We start from the raw sequence: 19800 nt of genomic DNA, 5'->3' as shown, positions 1-19800 counted from the left end.
TGAGGTCCGTCTGCTTGATGCCAATGATCATATCTGCTACTATTTGATTCCTCAACTTGTTGACTGTCTCCAAAGCCATTTGATCCTGTTGCATTTTGAATGATGTCCTGAGCCCTGGTATCAAATCCTAACCTCTTAATTTTCCCTCAGTATTCAAGAAATAGAGCAACTCATTTGTGAGTAGCATGGATAAGAAGAGAGGAGGCAGCTTGATACTCCTCTCTGATTCTGTACATGCTTGCGGCGTCCCCTTGGCCCAAAGACGATCCATCCTGCTATCTAAACACAAACAGCCAATTGAAACTCAGACTTGCTGACTAACAAAGTCAGCTGCAGCCCTCCAGTTACAGGAGACACTGACTGTCTGCTTGTACTTGACCGCCTCCAGGTCAGAGCAGACAATAAAACCCTTCTGATCCCATTTCACTGACTAATGAGCGGAGAATGATGTCTCCGATGGGTTATCATGAGTTTAGGCTGCAACTTTAAAGAGTAGCAAAGGAGGTCAAGAGATGATCAAATTTTACTACAAAGAGATTATTTGATCTTGAAATCTTTCTTTTAGCCTATCTTTAAACAGTTAATTACAGAAGATTGTAATGGATTTCAGACTATTATGGAAAACCTTGCACCTGGTGCACCTGCTGTATTGCTCACTCACTTAAAAAGAAAAGAGAGACCCTTAAGGGGATAGTGTAACAAAAAAAAAACATCATCAACTGTCATTAGATAAACAGGACCGAAACTTTCATTAGTTTAATTATCTTAAAGTTCCTTGTGGTCATAAACCAAATGAAACCAGAGTAGAACTTTGAATCTTGTAAGAAAGGGTTGTTTTTTTTTTATGAAATCGCTGACATGTTTTTTCGACATACCGATGGAAGTCATTTCACCGTACAGAGAATTCAATTTGCGCTTGTCAGTCACTTGCACCGCCTACAGCTGCAAAAGTCACAGGGACGCCGACAAAAAGCCTCTTTAAGTGAAGAGGCAACTCTGAAGAAAATGAGACATTCACCGAGAAACTCTTGACAAGCGCCACGTATATATGAGACGCGCTCTCCCACTGGGAAGGGGACCGCTCATCTCTCAGAAGAGAACAGGCTCTGGCGGTGTGTTCGCACAGAAAACACCTGTACCCAGCTGTCTCCCTGCAAAGACCCCCCTGCCCCCCCCCCCCTCACTCCTTCCTCGCTGGCATCAGCCACATAAATCTTCTGCTCAAAAGGGAGCCGCTTAGCCGGGGAATGAGCAAGCGTCTAAATCAGTTATTTCTCCTCTGTGATGTGTGCAAGCTTGGCTGTGATTAAAGATAATTAGTTCGCTGGATTGAGCAGAGGTGTGTGTGTGTGTGTGTGTGTGTGTGTGTGTGGGTGCTGTGGATGGGAGGGGGGGCAGGCGTGTGTGGCTATGCTAATATGCACCTGTTCATATGGTGAGAATAGGAGGCTGAGGCAAGCGATACACACACACACACACACACACACACTAGTCATTACTTAGCGAAGACCAGGTTGTTTTTATTCAGGGGGGATACTATGATGCTGATGAAAAATTCAAAGCTGGTATTGTGTCGCAAGAGCCGCGGACTCAGAGGTGAAGTGTTGGCAGTTCTATTCGTTTGATGAATGCACAAGGCCTGCGCTGGAAACTGAGGGAGACTAACAACGAAACGCTACAGCGAGAAGCCAGTCCATCTGCCCATTTACAACGAGTAACAATGGACTGCCATCCTGGTCCGTGTATCCCATTTAAATGTCAATATCCATCCCGGAGAGAGACGCTTGAATGGTATCCGAACGCTACTTTCTGAGAGAGAGAGGGAGAGAGGGAGAGAGAGAGAGAGAGAGAGAGAGAGAGAGCTACTTCAGTCAATCATAGCACCACCACCATCCTGCAATTACTCTAATGTTAATTATAGCAGTGTCAAAGTAGATCCTACTGGTGGTGGTGATGGTAAGTTTCAAGATGAATGCTTGGACGAGTAGTTACATTTGATTAATGTGCGAGGAGATAATATGTGCGAGGAGATAATATGAGCGAGGAGGTAATATGAGCGGGGCACTTAAACCATAGATTTTAAGAAAACGGACAGGGTGACAGGGACCAGAATGGGTGGCAAGGGTGGCCCAGCAAATAGACTGTTCCCTAACCCAAGTGTCACAGGTTTGATCCCCATGATTCACTTTGCTAATGTGACCATTAATTTTGATGTCATGGAAAATCTGTCATAATTTGGGCTTAACTGTAACTTTCTTTTAATTCTTTTTTACTGAGCCATGATGAACTGTGCCTCACATTTGGTGTGCTTGGCAGTTGATTTTGTTCTTTTATGTGTCCTTCTTGTAGCTTGCTGCAAAAACACTTTGGGGACAAATAAAGTTGAATCTTGAACTTTGAACCCTGCAGCAGCCAGTGTGTATCTATCAACAGCTGTGTGCCAAGTCAAAGTATCCTTGAGTGCGACACTGAACCGCTCCCTGCTCACTCTCATTGCAAGTCTCTCCGGATAAGTGCATCAGTCTAAAACATAATGTCACTTCCACAGCTAACACAGGTCATCACAGGGAACATGCAAATAGTTTGCTGCGGCAAATAGTGAACCTAGATTGTAATGTCATGGCGGGTTTATAATCATCAATACTGAGGATAGATTTCTGCATCAAAACATCACAGAAAAGTAGGGTTTTAATTATTCAGATACACACCGAGGCTTGTGTCAGGCATTCTAATCAGCCGGTTTGAAAGCCCTGCTGGAAACAACTTGACCCTTTATCATTGGCTGACTGTCTCACAGAGGCGTCACATGATAAATAGCTTAATTTGCCATCCGAACATTCAGACGTGATTAAATTCCCGCTGCTCTCCACCTTTGCTCAGCAGCGGTACACAAGGCCCCGCAGTCCCCGCATCGGATAATGAAATACTCCCTTTATATTCCCCTGCTTTCGCTAATTACCCTGTGCTCCCTCGGTTCACAATCAGACAAAACCTGAGGCAGGTTTACAGCTCTGTTAGGTGTCACATCTGACCCCCCCCCCCCTCCCCACGGATCAAATTTCGGATTCTTACATTCATGGAGAAACGTTATTAAGAGTTGTGATCGACTGATGCTCAGAACACACCTCAAGGGAGCGTCTGCGTTACAGAATGTGTGTATCCGCTACCCGGCTACACCTTAAATACCAGTTAGCAGTAAGAGATCCTATTCAAAAACATTCAAAAGCCACTTGTCAAAAGGGCATCAACATGAGAATAAAGTTGACATTTAAAGCCTGGACACAGACCATCAGTGAGGTGATACCTTAGACCGGTTTATTGTTAAGCCTAGAAAACTGGAAACTGACTCCTGACTGAACCGTGAACTTTCTCTTTTCCCCCCCCAAGGCGTTCCCATGGCAACCGATGCAAGATCTAAGCCTACCCAACTAATCTTAATCACCGACCGTTGAGAACGCACATGTGAGCGGCTTTGTTCCCCACTGTTTGAGCAAATTGAAGTTTCACGTACAAATGTTGCCATTCCACTTCAAGTGCTTTCAGAGTAAGAAAACTTAATGGGCTGGGGTTTTTTGGGGGGGTTTTTTTGGCACCAGTCAAACCTCGAGACAGGCCCGGGGGTTCGGCTGAGCTGATTCAAAAGATCGCACGCCATTTCTCTCAATGGGTTTCTCGGGAATTCTTGAAAGTCACTGACGCGTTTTTTTAATGCTGCTATATCCAGTCAGTCCTAAGTCGACACTCTCCAGTGAACTGTGCAAATACCTCTGCCTGCAAGCTGCAGCTTCCAACTCCTTCTCTGTGGGATTATTGTTTCCTCTTAGCTCAATACACATGGATCACTGAGTTATTCATGGAATATAGGCCAAGTTATTCTGATATCCCCCTTTGGGAGTGTAAGGGGACATTCCAGAGGCTCAAGTAGAGCAACGGTGCAGGGAGTCTCTCTTGCCTCAATGGATACAGGTCAGTGGAAGGAAAGGCCTTCAGCACACTGACCAGCTACAGTCCAAGTGTCTGCCACTGGGTCTTAAAGCCATATTTCACTTTGGTATAATATTTTTTATCTATCATGCTTTGGCCTCATATTTCTTCTGGCTATCACAGGTATCCAAAGTGATGTCATGCCCTTGGTCCAGTCTTAATACCAGCAGACAGTACATATTATTCATAACAAATATGTTTTTCCAAGTTGTATGTTGGAGTTTTCAAGATTCCTTGATGGGAAAAGAGAGAGAGGAATCAAGTATGCCAGTAATTAATACACACTTCAGGGGCAAACCAATGTCAGAGGCTTACTGCCCACACACTCACATCAAAGTAAACGTCTTAAAAGATAACAAATGTTGTAAAAAAGTGAAATATCACTTCTAACGGAGAGGAGAGCAACACAGGATATGTAGCGCTTTAATTTGTTTACTCCAAAATAACGAATATTGTCAATTACATCTCTCCCCTTAGGTTTATTGCTACAAAAGGGAATATTTAATATCCAACACTGAAAACTGATATTCAAAGGTTACTCAAACTCAATTGTGCACACAAGAGGAAAAGTTAGATTTTGAAGGCGGCACAGTAACACAATAAAGCTCGTCTGCTCAGTGCCAGAGGAGAACAATAATTACATCTAGTGCGATGAAAGTTGTAATTCAGTGTGACTCATGCAACTTTCATGCAACTTTAAGAGTCAAGCGCTGGAGATTTAATTCTATTAAGCACTTTGCATAACAAGGAGAATGTTTCTGTTGTACAGCAAACACCCGCCAGCAAATGACTCTACATGCTAAGGATCTTTCTCGTTCCAACATGAAGCACTCGCGCTCCGCTGTGTGTTTGCAGTTTGCCAAATAAGGGCAGCCAAGGCCACCGTGAGGTCATACCTCTGAGTTTGTACAGCTCTCCATTGACAGAGTTTACAATGAACATGTGCGGAGCCTCGTCGCTCGGGGTTACCGAGGCACCAATCAAGGGCAGGGACCCTCGGGGCTTCTGGCTCTTTCCCTGCTCGTTGACAAAGTACTGCAGCTGTCCCAACTCTGGATCTAACACAAAGTACCTGCAGGGGAGGGGGGGGAACACAGAGAGGGAGAGAGAGAGAGAGAGAGAGAGAGAGAGAGAGAGAGGAGAAAGAGAAGAGAGAGAGAAAAGTAAAGAAGTTAAGAAAGTAATGGGCCAGAGAGAAAGAGAGGGGAAAGGGAAATAGGAGAAACACCGTTAATGTTATCATCAATTTGTTTTATGCTCTCATTATCACAGCTTGTTTACTGTTAAAACTTTTTTTTTTCTATTGCTGTTGCTGTGATTGCACAAACTTTTCAGGATGTGGGTGTGTAAAGAGAGAGAGAGGGAGAGACAGAGAGAGAGCATACGTGAAAACACACAACACCCTTAAATTTCTCACCTCCCATGCATCGGAGCCTGCGGGACATTATTTACCACAGTTCTCTCTCCACATATAAGATCCACTAAAATAACCCCCTCCTAGCCAACACCAAGCCAGCAGCTCAATCCCAAATTACTCAAGGTGGTGATTAGCACGGCCATCTTGAGCAGAAACACACGGCTCGAGGCGTGAAAATGAAACCCCACACTTTCCCCTTTGTGATTAATGAATCGCATTCAATCACGACATAATTGAATCTCTGCCTCGCTCATGCCAGACTGCAATAACACACAGACCCGGATGCACGCATGTACACGCATAAACACACACACACACACACGTACACAAGCAGACACGTTTCATTTCCTCCTCTCGGGCAACGTGGCCCCAGTCAGCCATCTTTTGGATATGCTGGTTGTCTGAACGGAAGGATTGTGTGTGACACGCAGAAACGAGCCTGTCCGCTCCACTTAGGCTTTGTTCTGGTTCTGCGGTTCAGCACAGACCGGGGTGACGCCGGGTGGCTCTGGCTGACCTTTCCGTGCTCGTGTACAGCGAGCCTGAGGTAACAGCGGCCGTCTTTGTCCCGTCTTCTGCTTCTGCTGCGGCCCTCGCATTCCTTTCTTTTTCCCAGAGATTCCCTGTGTGTGTGTGTGTGTGTGTGTGCTCACACCTCGCAGATCAATGCTCTCTTTCCATGCACGATTAAAGAAGCTACAGTATTGACCAGGCCTTTGCAATCATCCCTGCCAGCGGTTACATCGGTCAATAACTCCTCCGCGGACACAGGCAGCACAATCCTCAACACAGATAACGGCCTTGTGCTACATCGCTCGTTTCAGTAAGTTGCAACACCAGCCTCCCACCTCCACACCCTGGTTGTATCTGATTCAAAGGGATCGGGAGGTATCACCCGTCCGCTCCAACATCCCATAGGTGTCGTTTTCACGGATGCGTTTGTCTTGTTTCACAGAGTTCAAAGAGTAGCAACAGTTCACTTCAACGCTGTAGCTTCACACAGGAGACCTTCTCTACCGCTTTGATCCATCAGGATAGCTAGGTGTCACATTTTCCTCTCATCTGTAACACTATACAATATGAAGAGGCTTATGTCTGTACAATGTAGGTTCAACAAAATCATGGACATGTCGCACACTGCAGCTAACAGCAGCGGAAACAGTAAAGGAGCCGACGACTGGGAAAAAAAGAGAAGATCATGAGTGACCGCAGTCCACAAGTATGCAAGTGTTGAGAGGACAAACAAAGAACTTCATGCCTGCATCCTTCACATCAGGCGTTTTCCCATGAACCCTTGGGATTTCCCCCGGAGAGGGTAGTGCTGTTTGGAAATTGATCCCCCCCCCCCGCTCAGTCTTGCCCCCTCCATCACAAGAACAGTTGATTTATGTTGGCCACAGTCAACCGGGGGAACTTTGTGCCTGCGTCAGTTCTTATCCTTCTCTCTCTCTCTCTGTCTCTCTCACTCAAACACACACTTACACACACACACACACACACACTCGCTCTCTCTCATACACACACAAGCTCTTATCCCCTGTTCAGTCAGCAGAGCAGAGGCCTTCTTTACCACTGACCCCCTCCAGGCACTCTTGTTTCTGTGGGTTAAACTACAGCACAGGTCTTTAAACGTGATGGATGGTGCTGGATAACAAGCCTTGTGTCAGGACAGAACTGATAAAGTCTGACCGGGGGACGCCGGGGTCTCTGTGCTCATACTGCACTTTTAACCTTTAGCAGCTGAGGCAGGAGCAAACTGGGCCAAATGAAATATAATGATGGAACAACAATGAAGTTACAAGTACACCAACAGAGTTATTTCACTTTATACAGCAAACTATCACTCTCTCTCACCTAACAAGTCACTCATTTGAACAGTAACTTTTATGTCCATGGCAATGGATTTGTTTCCAAATCCCAACACATTTTTGCAAATCGTTCCGTGACTATTTTATGATTGAATATTTGTCAGTGTCCATGTTAAAACGCTACAGTTTATGGCTGAAGAGCTAATATAAACATCCCAGTCTTTTTTGGCAGGCTACAACTATGACTGAAGGATTTACGCAATCCAGAAATTTTTTGTTTGGGTTGTTATTCCTTCAAAGGTGTGTGGTGCAGCCAGACTTGATGTTAAGCCCTTGACTGGTTGAAAATAGGATTATGAGCACATTTAGATGCATTTCCTAAAACTTGACAGACATGCATGCTTTTGCATAACTTTTTTCAGGCATGGAAAACGCATATTCAAATTCAGTGACTTTTCTCGTTTTCCCACGGCTGCAAGATAACAACTCAAAACAGGCATCCTCTATAACAAAGCTTTATAATACAAATACATTTTTTTTATATCATTCAAATAAATCACCTCCATAATAATAATAATAATAATAATAATAATAACACTCTAAAAAGAGCTTAGACAAGCACATTTATCCACATCAGCAGACACACTGCCATTTCCTAATGGCACTGATGCTGCAGGAAAAAGCTTGTCAGCAGGATTTGCGTCTCCTCCCTGGGATTTTGGCAAGTTAATACAAAAAGGCTAGGAGGAAAGTTGAGCAACAAGAAAAACAGTAAATCACACTTGGTTATTGGCAGTAAATGTGGCTGATAACAAAATGTGAAGGGTGTGTTTGTCACAGGGGTTATGTAGAGCCAACATAATATCATCTTACACTATCATGAGCAAGTCTTCAGTCTGAGTTGTGATCAGCTGTAGTGCTTCAGGTAAGATTCACCTCATTACTTACACTGTCAACACAGCAACTCCGAACTCAAGCCATCTCAAACTATAAATTCTTGACAAAGGGCAGGAGAAGTCAAACTGGACATGGTCATTTTTCTATTTAGGAAAAGCAGAGCTACTTAAGACTGCAAGGTTTCCGTCTCCTCTCTGCTGAGCCAAACAGACACCCACCAGAGCGCATTACCCCGACTCACAGCTCTGATCAAAGGAGCGCAGCAGGGATCCTTTCCATTGGGCACATCTGCTAAGAAATGATTCATCCCTCACAAAGTACTCCCCACCCGGCTGGCTGCTTAGGGAGACGTAAATATAGAATCTACATGTGTAGCTCAGGCCGTCGTTGCAGATCCGCCCTCCTGTCACACACAGGAACAGTAGGAACCAGAGAAAAGAGCATGACTGAATAGGAGAATGTGAAGATTCAGAATATTTTGTATTCTGTTGCAAAGTGATCTGAATACGAACGGTGTAATAGCTCTGGATTTATACTGTAATACCTACCTGTGATGCACAAATAATCATCAAGCTCAGTAACTGACAATTCAGAGTATAAGCTAATGACAGTAGGGAGAATTTAAGCAGATAATATTCCCTGCATCAAAAGACGAAAGCTAGAAGGTGAGGCTACTAGCTCATTTGCTGCTGCAATTTGAAAATAATCTGGATCTAAGTGCAGTGGAAGAATTTCTCCACCATTACCCCTTTGAAACAAGGCTAAATCAGCCTCCGCCATCACCCTGGAAACCAGCTTTGAACCGCCGTCCACAATCAAAACTCTCTGCTCTGGTTCAGCGAGGAAAAACAACAAAATGCTCTAACTTGGAGATGAAGTGACACACGATCACAGTGAAAAGCCAAGCTCGTCTGACACCAAACATGCACAGAAGATGGCATATACACATACATGTGCTCACACACACATTCGCACACACACTACAAGTTGTGCATCTGGTTAAAAGTTTATTCATCCTTCATCTGATCATATGAATCTTATTATCTATTTATCTATATTATCTATTAAAACACACACTTAGCTAATACTGCAGACATGTTAATCATGTCGTGTGTGTGTGTGTGTGTGTGTGTGTGTGTGTGTGTGTGTGTGTGTAAAATAGTCCACTCTGTGTGCTGCAGTACTGCCTGATTGTTGCAGAGGCAGTATGATGTAGAGTCAACCCATTAATCCTGAAATAGCATCTCAAGTGCATGTCTTCTAGCACATAGGCACTAAGCAGGTGGGTACTCATACATGTAAATGTGTGTGTGTGTGTGTGTGTTTGTGTATGTGCGTGTGTGTGTGTTCAGAAACACAAACCACCAAACTAACGCAAAACACACACACAACACCTACACAACATAACAGCCCTTCATTCTGACACATGGCCACCCACACACTGGCAGAATTAGCACAGGTCCACTGCCCAACATAATGCCACCTGCCAAATACACATAATGCAATGTTTGTGTTTCCCCACACGATAAATATGGGAATGTGATTGACATGTCATGTAATTACTCCAACACTGTCTCCCACCAATGGACTGCCTCTCCTCCTTCAGTCACTTCCCTATTTGAATGCTGTGATGACGAGTTTGGAGTTGTTGTACACAACTTGGATGAAGATTTATCGGGTTAAGAAAAAGTTGAGAGTGATAGGAAGAATTCAGGACAATTTGAACTCTGACCTGGCCGTGCTAAAGGCTGTAATTTTGAAGCCTATATTTTTCTACCAGTAGGCTGTTTTCTGAAATTCCAGTTCAGGCTTTTACATTTTTGTGCCCCACCTCTGGCAAAAACCTAAAGTATCTTGATAAAAAAATCTCTCTCTGGCAGAAAAAAGCATTAATGAGTTCAATGCATAATGGAAAACTGAATTACACCATATGTTTTCCCGCTTTAATTGTCACCCAGATGATCTTAAAACAGCGGGGGGGGGGGGGGGGGGGATACATTGTTAGTCTTTAGAAACTACAAGGAGATACTGTGAGTAAAACTCTGCTTTACTTTGCAAATTGCAGCATGACAAACAGTCTCAAGAGGCAGTAGAGAGTGAATCTTGAGATATTTTGAAAAAACATGAAACCTGCTCTGAAAAAATGATTTCTGGGACTGTTTACTGAAATTGAAAGTAAAACATATTATGGAATCCCATTTATATCACTAGCTAGTTTAAGAAATTCACAGCAACATTACTGAAAAAAGGATGAGATCTCCTGTGTTTTGGAAATGTTCACATGACCCTCAGGTAACATATTTCTCTCCAAATGGACACATAGCATTTTGAAATAAAGGGCCTTGCATATCTTAAGATGATTTTTTCAACTTCCCAGGAAACATAGTGTCCCTCTGCAACATAATAATAGCATGACTCCAGGAAAAGGTTTCGTCTTTGTTTGCAAGGCCTGAGAGACAGCAGCTTACTGCTTAATTTATGGGCAAAATATGATTAGCAAACTCTTTATCTTGTTTCAAACCACAACTGAAAACTGAATTTCAGAAAGTTGCATTTCACTGATAACTGGATTTTACTCTAATTATTGTTTATTCGCTTGATGGGAGTCCAATGTGGTTTCTTGATGAGATATGAGTCAACTTTTTACTATTATTATTATTATTATTATTATTATTATTATTATTATTATTATCACTAGTTAGTCAGGGCTTGTGAGTTCATGGGAGAGGTTTTAGCCGATGAGGAGAGATTGTAGATTAAAAAGGCTTTTCAGTTGGAGGCGGTCAGATTTTTAGGATGTTTTCAGTCTGCGCTCACTGTACCTCTCTCTGTCTACACATTTACTCGGGCTTGGGGCCATGGCAGCGGCCCAGGTCAATGAACCAAAAGGAATGTCTCCTTGAAAGCCAGACTGTCGCCTTTAAGCACTTTGAAATTGAAACGGGACAGGTACCATCGACCCCGAAGAACAAATTGATCTTTTTATACCCTTCCTGATAACAGTGCAGCTTCAGACTCACCGGGACAGTCCGCTCCTGTTCGTATCACCCTATACATACCTTGAGACTGTGTGTGTGTGTGTGTGTGTGTGTGTGTGTGTGTGTGTGTGTGTGTGTGTGTGTGTGTGTGTGTGTGTGTGTGTGTGTGTGCAGAGTGACAGAGGTCAAATCCCACTTGAACATCCACTTGGTTTTGATTGCTTTTAATCAATACCATTTCATTTTCACCTCTATGAAATCGGGGCTTGGCAATAATTCAATATTATCATTTATCGTCTTTCAGTGAAATCATGTGGTGATGACATGGTGATATCTTGACACACAATTCTACTGTCTAAATTGAGGATAACAAGCAATTTAAAAAAAAACAACAACTATGAAATGAGGTATGAAACATTTTAAGGAATATCATATGACATTGCACTTAAAATTACCATTGAGATCAGTGCGATGTAATCAATTATTTAACATGTAATTTTCCATATGTAAGCCAGATCGTGATATATGTATCGATATTTAAAAACATTGTTATGATTATCGCCCAGCCCTGTATGAAGTGACCATCTGTACCTTTTGTCCAGACACATCTGCACCATCCCTATGTTCAGGTATTCCTGTGAGTGTGTGTGTTGTTGAGTGTGTGTTGTTGAGTGTGTGCATTAAAGCACACACTCTGCTCTGGGAGATCAGAGAGCAGCCATTCTTTCTCTCTGGATGTCCCCTCCCTCTCTCTCCCTCTCTCTCTCTCCCTCTCTCACTCTCTCTCTCTCACACACACACACACACACACTGGCCTCAGGCCCAGAACATATAGACTACAGTCTATTGTAGCATGCTGCTGAGTCTTAGCTTCCCTCCTCACTGCAGTAATGCTATAACAACAATGGGGCACTATAAGTTATTTTTCACCATTCAATCTGCTTTGTGTGTGCATGGTGGCTTGTGTGTGTGTGTGTGTGTGTGTGTGTGTGTGTGTGTGTGTGTGTGTGTGTGTGTGTGTGTGTGTGTGTGTTAAAAGCTGAAAGCATCACCATCACACTGAACCTCCAGGACAGCACCTGCATAATTCATGTTTACTGTGCAATATTGGGAAATTAGCAACAATAGGATTTACATTCCTCTGAAAACCACCAAACCACATATGGCTCAAAACAACAGGTGTCAGACTTGACTCATTTTTATCACCTTGACATTTCTAAATACAAACTCAAGTCTTGTGTGGTGGGATGGGTAAGGGATCGGGCGGGGAGTGAACCTACTGACGATGTTAGAGACATAAATGCTGCATGAACTACAGTCACACAATATTGCGCCGCTGTGATCTCAACAGCTGTCACCCAGCTATTCTGTACTTCATCACGAGGGTGGCTGCACTGCTTCAGAAATAGCAAAATATGCAAATATCCCACAAGCTAGGCAGGTTATCAGAATAAGGCAATATCAGCCACCATGATCCTTTGCAAAAACCTGTAGCAGGGAGATAGCGAAGAGTAAACACACCTAAACTCAGTCAACCCATGTTTTTATTCGTGGACTAGAGTTTGGCTGCCATGACTCTTAATAACCTAAATTCATAGTAAAAAGCATAGTAAATAGTTTAAAACTGAAGCAAATTATATGAAGATAGGATACTTTATGGAAAAAAACATGAATTAATCTCTGTTTTTCTGCAAATATAACTGATTTTTGTTTATAATAGTGTCTGTTTGCCTTATAATGACAATCACAGTCCACCCACCTCTCTGTTTACCTCTACATCAGTATAGTAATAGGCCTATAAGAGTGTGTGCAGGGTTTGGATTTGCCCCCCTCCCTCCATCTCCTCCTCCTCCTCCTCCTTCTCGTGACGTGGTGGGTAGCAGTGCAACGTGGACGGGGCAAATAACAACACGAAGCCATCCGACATCTGATCCGATGGCCAACCACCAAGCAACACTATGCCCCCTTCTTCCCCGTCCATGTGGCTTGTTGCTTACCTGTTCTGCCAGCCTTGTATCAGGTTGGTGTATTTGCTCAGCACTCCTTCCAGCTGCCGCCTGTGCGCTTGCTGCAAATTCATGCTGTTCCCCAGCAAACCTCCCCGGCTGCCTCCCGCTCCGGCCGGGCCACTCAGGGAGCCGGAGCCGGGGCTGTGCGAGCCGGTCCGCCCGATCTTCCTCGCGGAGTTCCCCCGGTCCGTGGAGGCGAGCGGGCCGCAGTTGGGTTTGTTGGTCCCGGGATGCGGACTGCAGAGCGCCTTGTCCATCCTGGCGACGGGACGGCGGAGAGGAGGAGGAGGGGGGAGGAGGAGGAGGAGGAGGAGGAGGGGACAGGGATGGACCAGGAGCAGCAGCAGCAGCAGTAGGGGAGATTTCACCAGAGCATAAGTGGCAAACAGGGCGATGTACGTCTCCTGAGCTAAATCAGAGGCATTGCATGTGCGCGTCCCTCGCTGCGTGGGAAAGCGGGCATATTCCTCGGTGTTGCTGTCAAGGACTTGTTCCCTTCACTGCGGTGGTTGGCTGTGTGGCACTGTGCTTCTCCTCCAGCGTTTTCCTGTTGGGAAGGGGAGCAGCAGAGCGCAGACACTCCCACTCAACTCTGGACCAGCCCCCGGATATTACAATGCAATCTTATTACACATCATCACAATCCCCCAAAAACTGCAAATACAGCCAACAGCGCCAAATCGGCTTATGAGTTTGGGCTGCTACATGTGTGTGGTGGATAAAACAAAAAGCCAAAGGCATCCCATAGGTGACTAATACGTTCAGTTTACACATCTGTAGGCTTCCTTTACGAGATTTTAGAAGCAAATATTGTAGAAAAACATTAACTACATAATATCCTATAGAAATATAGTGACATAAAACAAAAGAAAAACAAATACGGTCAATCTAAACTTTCTTTTGCGAACCATAGATACACTATAAGTCCCTATAGTAATATTACAGGAATATTATAGGAGCATTAGTTATACCATAGGAGATTAAACAATAATGTATGATAAGGGAACTATAAACTCACTATTGAATACCATGGAAATACTATAAGCCCATACGAATATCATAGGAATGTTACAGGAACATTATAATGATAGCCTACCATAGGAGATACATAAAAACCCACCATAATATGAAATAAGGTCACTAAACTCACTATTGACTCACTAGAAGTTCCATTAGTAACATTATAAGAATATTATAGGAACACTATAGTGATACTATAGGGAATAACAAAAACACCATAAAGTATGATAACTGTACGATAAAGTAAATTCACTACTGACTACTAATATAATATACTGTATATACTAGTAGTACAATATGTGAATATTATAGGAACATTATAGTGATACTATAGGAAATAAAACAATACCATGAAGTAGGATAAGGTAACTATAAACTCACTTTTGAATAGCACAGACACACTGTAAGTCCCTATAGCAATGTTATGGAAATGCTATAGGGATTTTCCATTACAGTTGATGCATTCCAAACTGGAAATAGGCCATATATTTGCAATTTAAATTATGGACATTATACAAATGTGATTAACTGTATAGACTTTTACTTTGGATGCATATGGTACTTTCATTTCTCCCATGTCTTTTCTCTGGAATGTCTTTCAGAAAGGGGCAAATAGCACTTTTGTAGCCTTGAACCAGATAGACAGCTGGGCTACCAGTGAATCAAAAGTTTATCAGTGTAAGCTACAGTACATTTACAGCCCAATTTTTCTGACAGGGAAGAACCACCAAAAAACACAATTCTCACACAATTCCTATAATCTGTTACTCTTCTTTATGGGATATGGATCCCATTTTCTGCTCCAAATCTGTGAGCAATACCAAGAAATGAAACAAATTTAGGTGTAAAGACTTTTTGAGTCTCCAGTTAACCTCCGGTGTATGTCTGTGAACGACATCATCATCAGAGGAGTTGCTCATGTTCACCAATATTGACTCAACTGTGCAATATCATAGTTACATAACAAGTGACATCTGTTTCAAGGTGGAGTTTTTCCTAAATAATCTCTGCCACACCCGTTATTCAAAGACATAAGGAACAGTTGATGAAAATAGAGTATTGGTCCAGCTATCCTATCTGTTTTCCCCACAGTATGGTACACTTCTTTTCCCAGAATTCATATCCAATTAAAATATATATAGGCTTATATACAGTATATACCCACAGTGTTTGAAACAAGATAACATGTTATTTTTTCTAGTTTGCTGACGAACAAGAGAGTACTGTGCATTAGCTATATACTTGAGATACATAACTGAAGCTATTGATATAGCTGTCATCAAAATAGATCCCATTCACACACACACACACACACACACACACACACACACTCACACACACACACAACCATGACAGCCAGGATGAAAGGGACACGTTAATGAACACCAGACTGAGGAACATTGCAGGTTATTAAGACGGGGCCGAGGTTGTGCTGAGCCATCGAACACATGCCTCGATGAATCTCCACAGGACACTTAACAGAGCGAGGGATAGATTCCTGCTGCTTGTCAGTTGAAGCGGCCACAAAGCGGGGATCAATAAAAAAAGAGAGGGGGAGAAAAAAAAAATCCCCGGGCAACAGAGAGTCAATGGTTTGTTAAAAGCTTCTGCTGAAAGTCAAGCTCAGGTCAGCTGCATTTCATTATGCGAGATCATGCCAGTTTCACTCTGCGGCCTTTGGATTTAACTTCCATTTTAATAGGTATATCAATTCTAGAAATATAGAATAGGTCATATCTAAATATTTATATACACAATACCCAGCTATAATATCCAGTGTAAGGTTCCCTCTGCCTACAGACACCCTCATCATCATCATTATTCTTCTCCTCTTCCTCCCCTTTCTTCTCCTCTTCCCCCTTCTCTCCCTCGTCTTCTCTTCCCCTGCTTCATCATCGCTTTCATCCCATCAAAAGCATTTTAAAACAACCTGTATCATCACCACCACAGTCACGATCGCTCTCACCAACCTCCAACACAGCACAATCTGAGTGCCCCCCCCCCCCCCCCCCAACAGTGTAAAACATGAAAGCGCACATTCCCCACAGCCACGATTTGATACGGCATGTGTCTATTCTGCTGTACGTGTCTCCCGCAAGCATCACTCCAGCCACACTAACATTGCACCAATCTATTCCATTACAGTTCTGTGTCAGCCCATTCAGATTTATGGCAGCTGAGGCCGCCCTGTTACAGCCTAGCAGGAGTGTACTTGACATATCGCTGTGGTCGGGTGAAAACCTTGTATCTCCGAAATATCAACTTTTCAGGAACGAAGCAAAAGCAGCCTTGTTTCCACCTTGACCACCATGCATTTTTCAGCTTATCTAAAGGGATTTAGCCCCAGAGTTTATCCTCAAGGGTTTGTAGAATTTTCTCAACCCATAGAGGAGCATGTAATCCTTCAATTGGAGTTAAAATATGAAAATCACCAAAATTCGAGTTACAAGGTTTCCACCCAACAACGACAATATACAGCTATTTATGTATCTTTTGCTGGGTCATGCCTAAAGCTACCTCCCCCCTTTCCTACACACACACACACACACATACACACACACACACACACACACACACACACACACACACCACTGCTGTCAGAGGCTGCAGTGTATCGGTCTGGACAGCAGCCTTGGCTTCAAGGACCAAGTCTAGTAAAAGAACATATTGTGTCTTTGCTCATGAAGCGGGGGTTGGGTTTCTCAAAAGCAAGGCAGTGAGATCAGCCTTGTCCCGCTGACTTACAATGGAACTGTGATTATCGCTAAGATGCTATATCACCTATCCTCTACAATATGACCAGTGATGATAAGTTCAGTTGTCACTGGAGACCGCCTCCTGTCAAGCTCTCAGACCGTTTTATGGGCGTTCCTTGTCTGTTCCTTCAAAATTTATCTACTGACTGATATATTTTTACATATGGAAAAGAAAGTAATCAAATCTTTATCCCATTGGCCTAAATGTATCCCATTGTTTTGAAGTAGACCAAAGATGCTTGTAATACCAGTATGTTTTTTTTGGAAAAGCCAACCCAGGGCCTGTGGATGGGCTCAGTGTGTTCAGGCTGTTCAGATGTATGAGTCTGTACATCATGTCTTCTCAGCAGAGGAGGTGAAATTGATGTGACATCCAAAAACACCCCTGCATAATCTCATCCACCAAAGAGGTCAAGAAAGCTCTGTGATAATTGCAGTATCCCATAATTCCCATAAATGATTACAGCTTGCATTTACATGAAGCCCCAGGCAATCTAATAAGATATAAAACAAGATGTACAGTACATAAGATCTTCATGGTTCATGGGAAATAATGATTATTTATCATGTTTTGCTTTAAATGTTAAATGGCAGTTTAGCCTACGCAATAAGGATATTTTAGGTACACAGTCAAAAAATGTTTATATATGTTCTTTTGTACAGAGCTCATATATTTTATGATGGAGGCCATATGGACTAGAAGCAGGTCATACTTATGTTCCTATACAACTAGAATAGTATGATAAGTTTGGTAACAGCACAAGACTTTAGGAAAGCAAAACGTGATCAAAGTCTAATGCTGTCCAGCAGATTTGGCATTTCGAGGTCTGACAGCCTTTCAGAAAATAATTAGTGATTGATCGCAAGACTCTGCAAAGAAAAAGCCCAAGACTCAGCTTCAAAGATAAAGCAAACAACGTGAGGATGTCCGTTATCAGCACCCACTGCTATCTCTTAGCTCCAATGTCCTCAGTTCTCACAAAATAATATGAATTCATACCTTTGTAAGTGATACTGGCGTCTGAAAGGCGACTTTGTAGTGACTGGCAGGATGCAGTTTCTCTGGCTTTGTTCCTTGACACAACGTGTCAGAACAAATGTTCATTGCCTAGTCACTGCACATCTTGAAAGGTTATAGGAAAAAGTCTGAGTAGCAGGATTCATTTTAGTGCAGGCTGTCAGAGTTCCAATAAGGAAGGCCGTATTTCATCAGGCATCTTATCAATGCCTGGCTGTGTGAGCTTGTATGTCCTTGTTCCTGCCTGATATCTGGCAGACTGGAGCACTGTCTGGGAAAAAACAATCACACAATGCCTATCAATTTGTGTGCAAACACACACACACACATCCACATATCTCTCTCTTTCTCTCTCTCTCTCTCTCTGTCTCTCTCTCTCTCTCTCTCTGAGCCCAGAGCCCAATAACAATGTACACACAGCCATGGCCGACCTTGGTTTGTTGCTCTATTTCAGTGACGCTGCATTTGCAGAGAACAGCTGGATCAGATTAGCATTTCACCTGATCTAATTGTTCTTGGCAACCGCAGGATCAGAGATTATCTGGAGTTTGTTTGTTTTGGGAACATTTTATCTGCTCTGCAGCCAGCCAAGATGGCTCCTTAAAAAGCCTCTCCATCTTGCTCTCGGGAAAGAAGCTTATTTGATGTGTGAAATAAGCTTAACTTACTTTGGAGGGTGTTACTGTAGTTAGAGTGGGATGTAATCTTAAGATTGCAATCTTAAGGTCAAACGGGGCATAACTGTGTTTCAGTTGTTTCAGTTCAGTCAGTATATATATGACAGGTGGAGATGCTCCATCTGCCAAAAGCTTGCGGATGTTTGCACAACAGCCTGCATTATTCACAAAGACCCACAACCTTGCCAATAAGCACTTAATGGACTGGAGGGGGCTATTGACCCTGCATGCTGACAAGGTCGTGTGTGTGTGTGCATGTGTGTGTGTGTGTGTGTGTGTACGTGTACATGTGTGAGAGAGACAGGGAGAGAGAAGTCGAGAGCAACAGAGAGGGATATTGTAGTCCAAAAGTGTGTGTGCCTGTGAGCGAATATTTGAGTGTATGTCTCTACATCTATGCATGTGTATGCGTCTGAAAAATGCAGCCCATGCATATTCATCAAGGCAGCTAAAGAATGAAGGGTTTATAGTGGCTAGAGGTGAACATGGAGACCGTACAATTCATACTCCTTGTGAATCGGGAACACTCACTAAATCACCACTCTGAAGGACAGAGCGCCTCTACATCTCCAGAAGAGCGAGGATGGGCATTCATGACCTGTAAATCAACACAAAAGCACTTAGCTACTGAATGTCCATGTGACCATAAACCCCAACTACCCACATGACTTTTAGAGTGCATATTCATGACTAAATCTTCTCATAGCAAAGTGTTTGGCTTGATAAAAACTCGGGGTGACTCAGTTTATCTTTTGTTGAGCCTCCATTTTAGTGTTACCTTCATGTGGTGGCTAGGCTTGTGTGTTAAAAAGCGGGACAGGGCCGCCTAGTTGTTGGAAAAACCATCACATAATCAAAAGGTCAAAAGTTCAATCTCAACAACAGACAGTGTGTCCTGTCAAAGTGTCCTTCAGCAACCAACTGAACCGCTACCTGCTAAATAAGTTCAATCAGAAAGGATTTTTACAGTGTTTGACTGTATCCCACTGAATTAAAAGGTCTGATAGGTAAGTATGATTATGGAGTCAAGCAGAAATTAATGCAGAAAGGGAAAGGCGCAACTATGTGGCATAAAGGTCCACTTCACAAGACTTTTTTGTACCTGTATGTTTCATCAAAATCTATTTTCATCTGCGAGCCACTGGTGGCTAAAGGTAAAGGCCATGGTGCCAAGTCTTCATACTAATGAGCCCTTCACTTTGAGGACAGTCTTTTTATTAAATCTCCTTAGAGGCC

The 19800-nt window shown here is 43.1% G+C and overlaps 1 protein-coding gene across 1 annotated transcript in view; it reads right to left on the bottom strand.

Annotated features, from left to right (window-relative positions):
- Positions 1 to 13350, bottom strand: part of LOC139650757 (oxysterol-binding protein-related protein 10-like) — a 39334-nt gene extending 25984 nt beyond the window's left edge. Inside the window, exons 1-2 of the mRNA XM_071527505.1 lie at positions 13082 to 13350; positions 4881 to 5056 (exon numbers count right to left, since the gene is read on the bottom strand). Of these exons, the coding sequence (XP_071383606.1) occupies positions 4881 to 5056; positions 13082 to 13350 (445 nt within the window). The remainder of the gene's footprint in view (positions 1 to 4880; positions 5057 to 13081) is intronic.
- Between the last annotated feature and the right edge of the window lie 6450 nt (positions 13351 to 19800).

The sequence above is a fragment of the Centroberyx affinis genome, unplaced genomic scaffold (assembly GCF_046629955.1).
Source record: "Centroberyx affinis isolate AG114_WGS23_722 - 3 ecotype Tasmania unplaced genomic scaffold, CSIRO-AGI_Caff_v1 ptg001542l_1, whole genome shotgun sequence".
Lineage (NCBI taxonomy): Eukaryota > Metazoa > Chordata > Actinopteri > Beryciformes > Berycidae > Centroberyx > Centroberyx affinis.
This window is presented reverse-complemented; position numbering and strand designations above follow the sequence as displayed.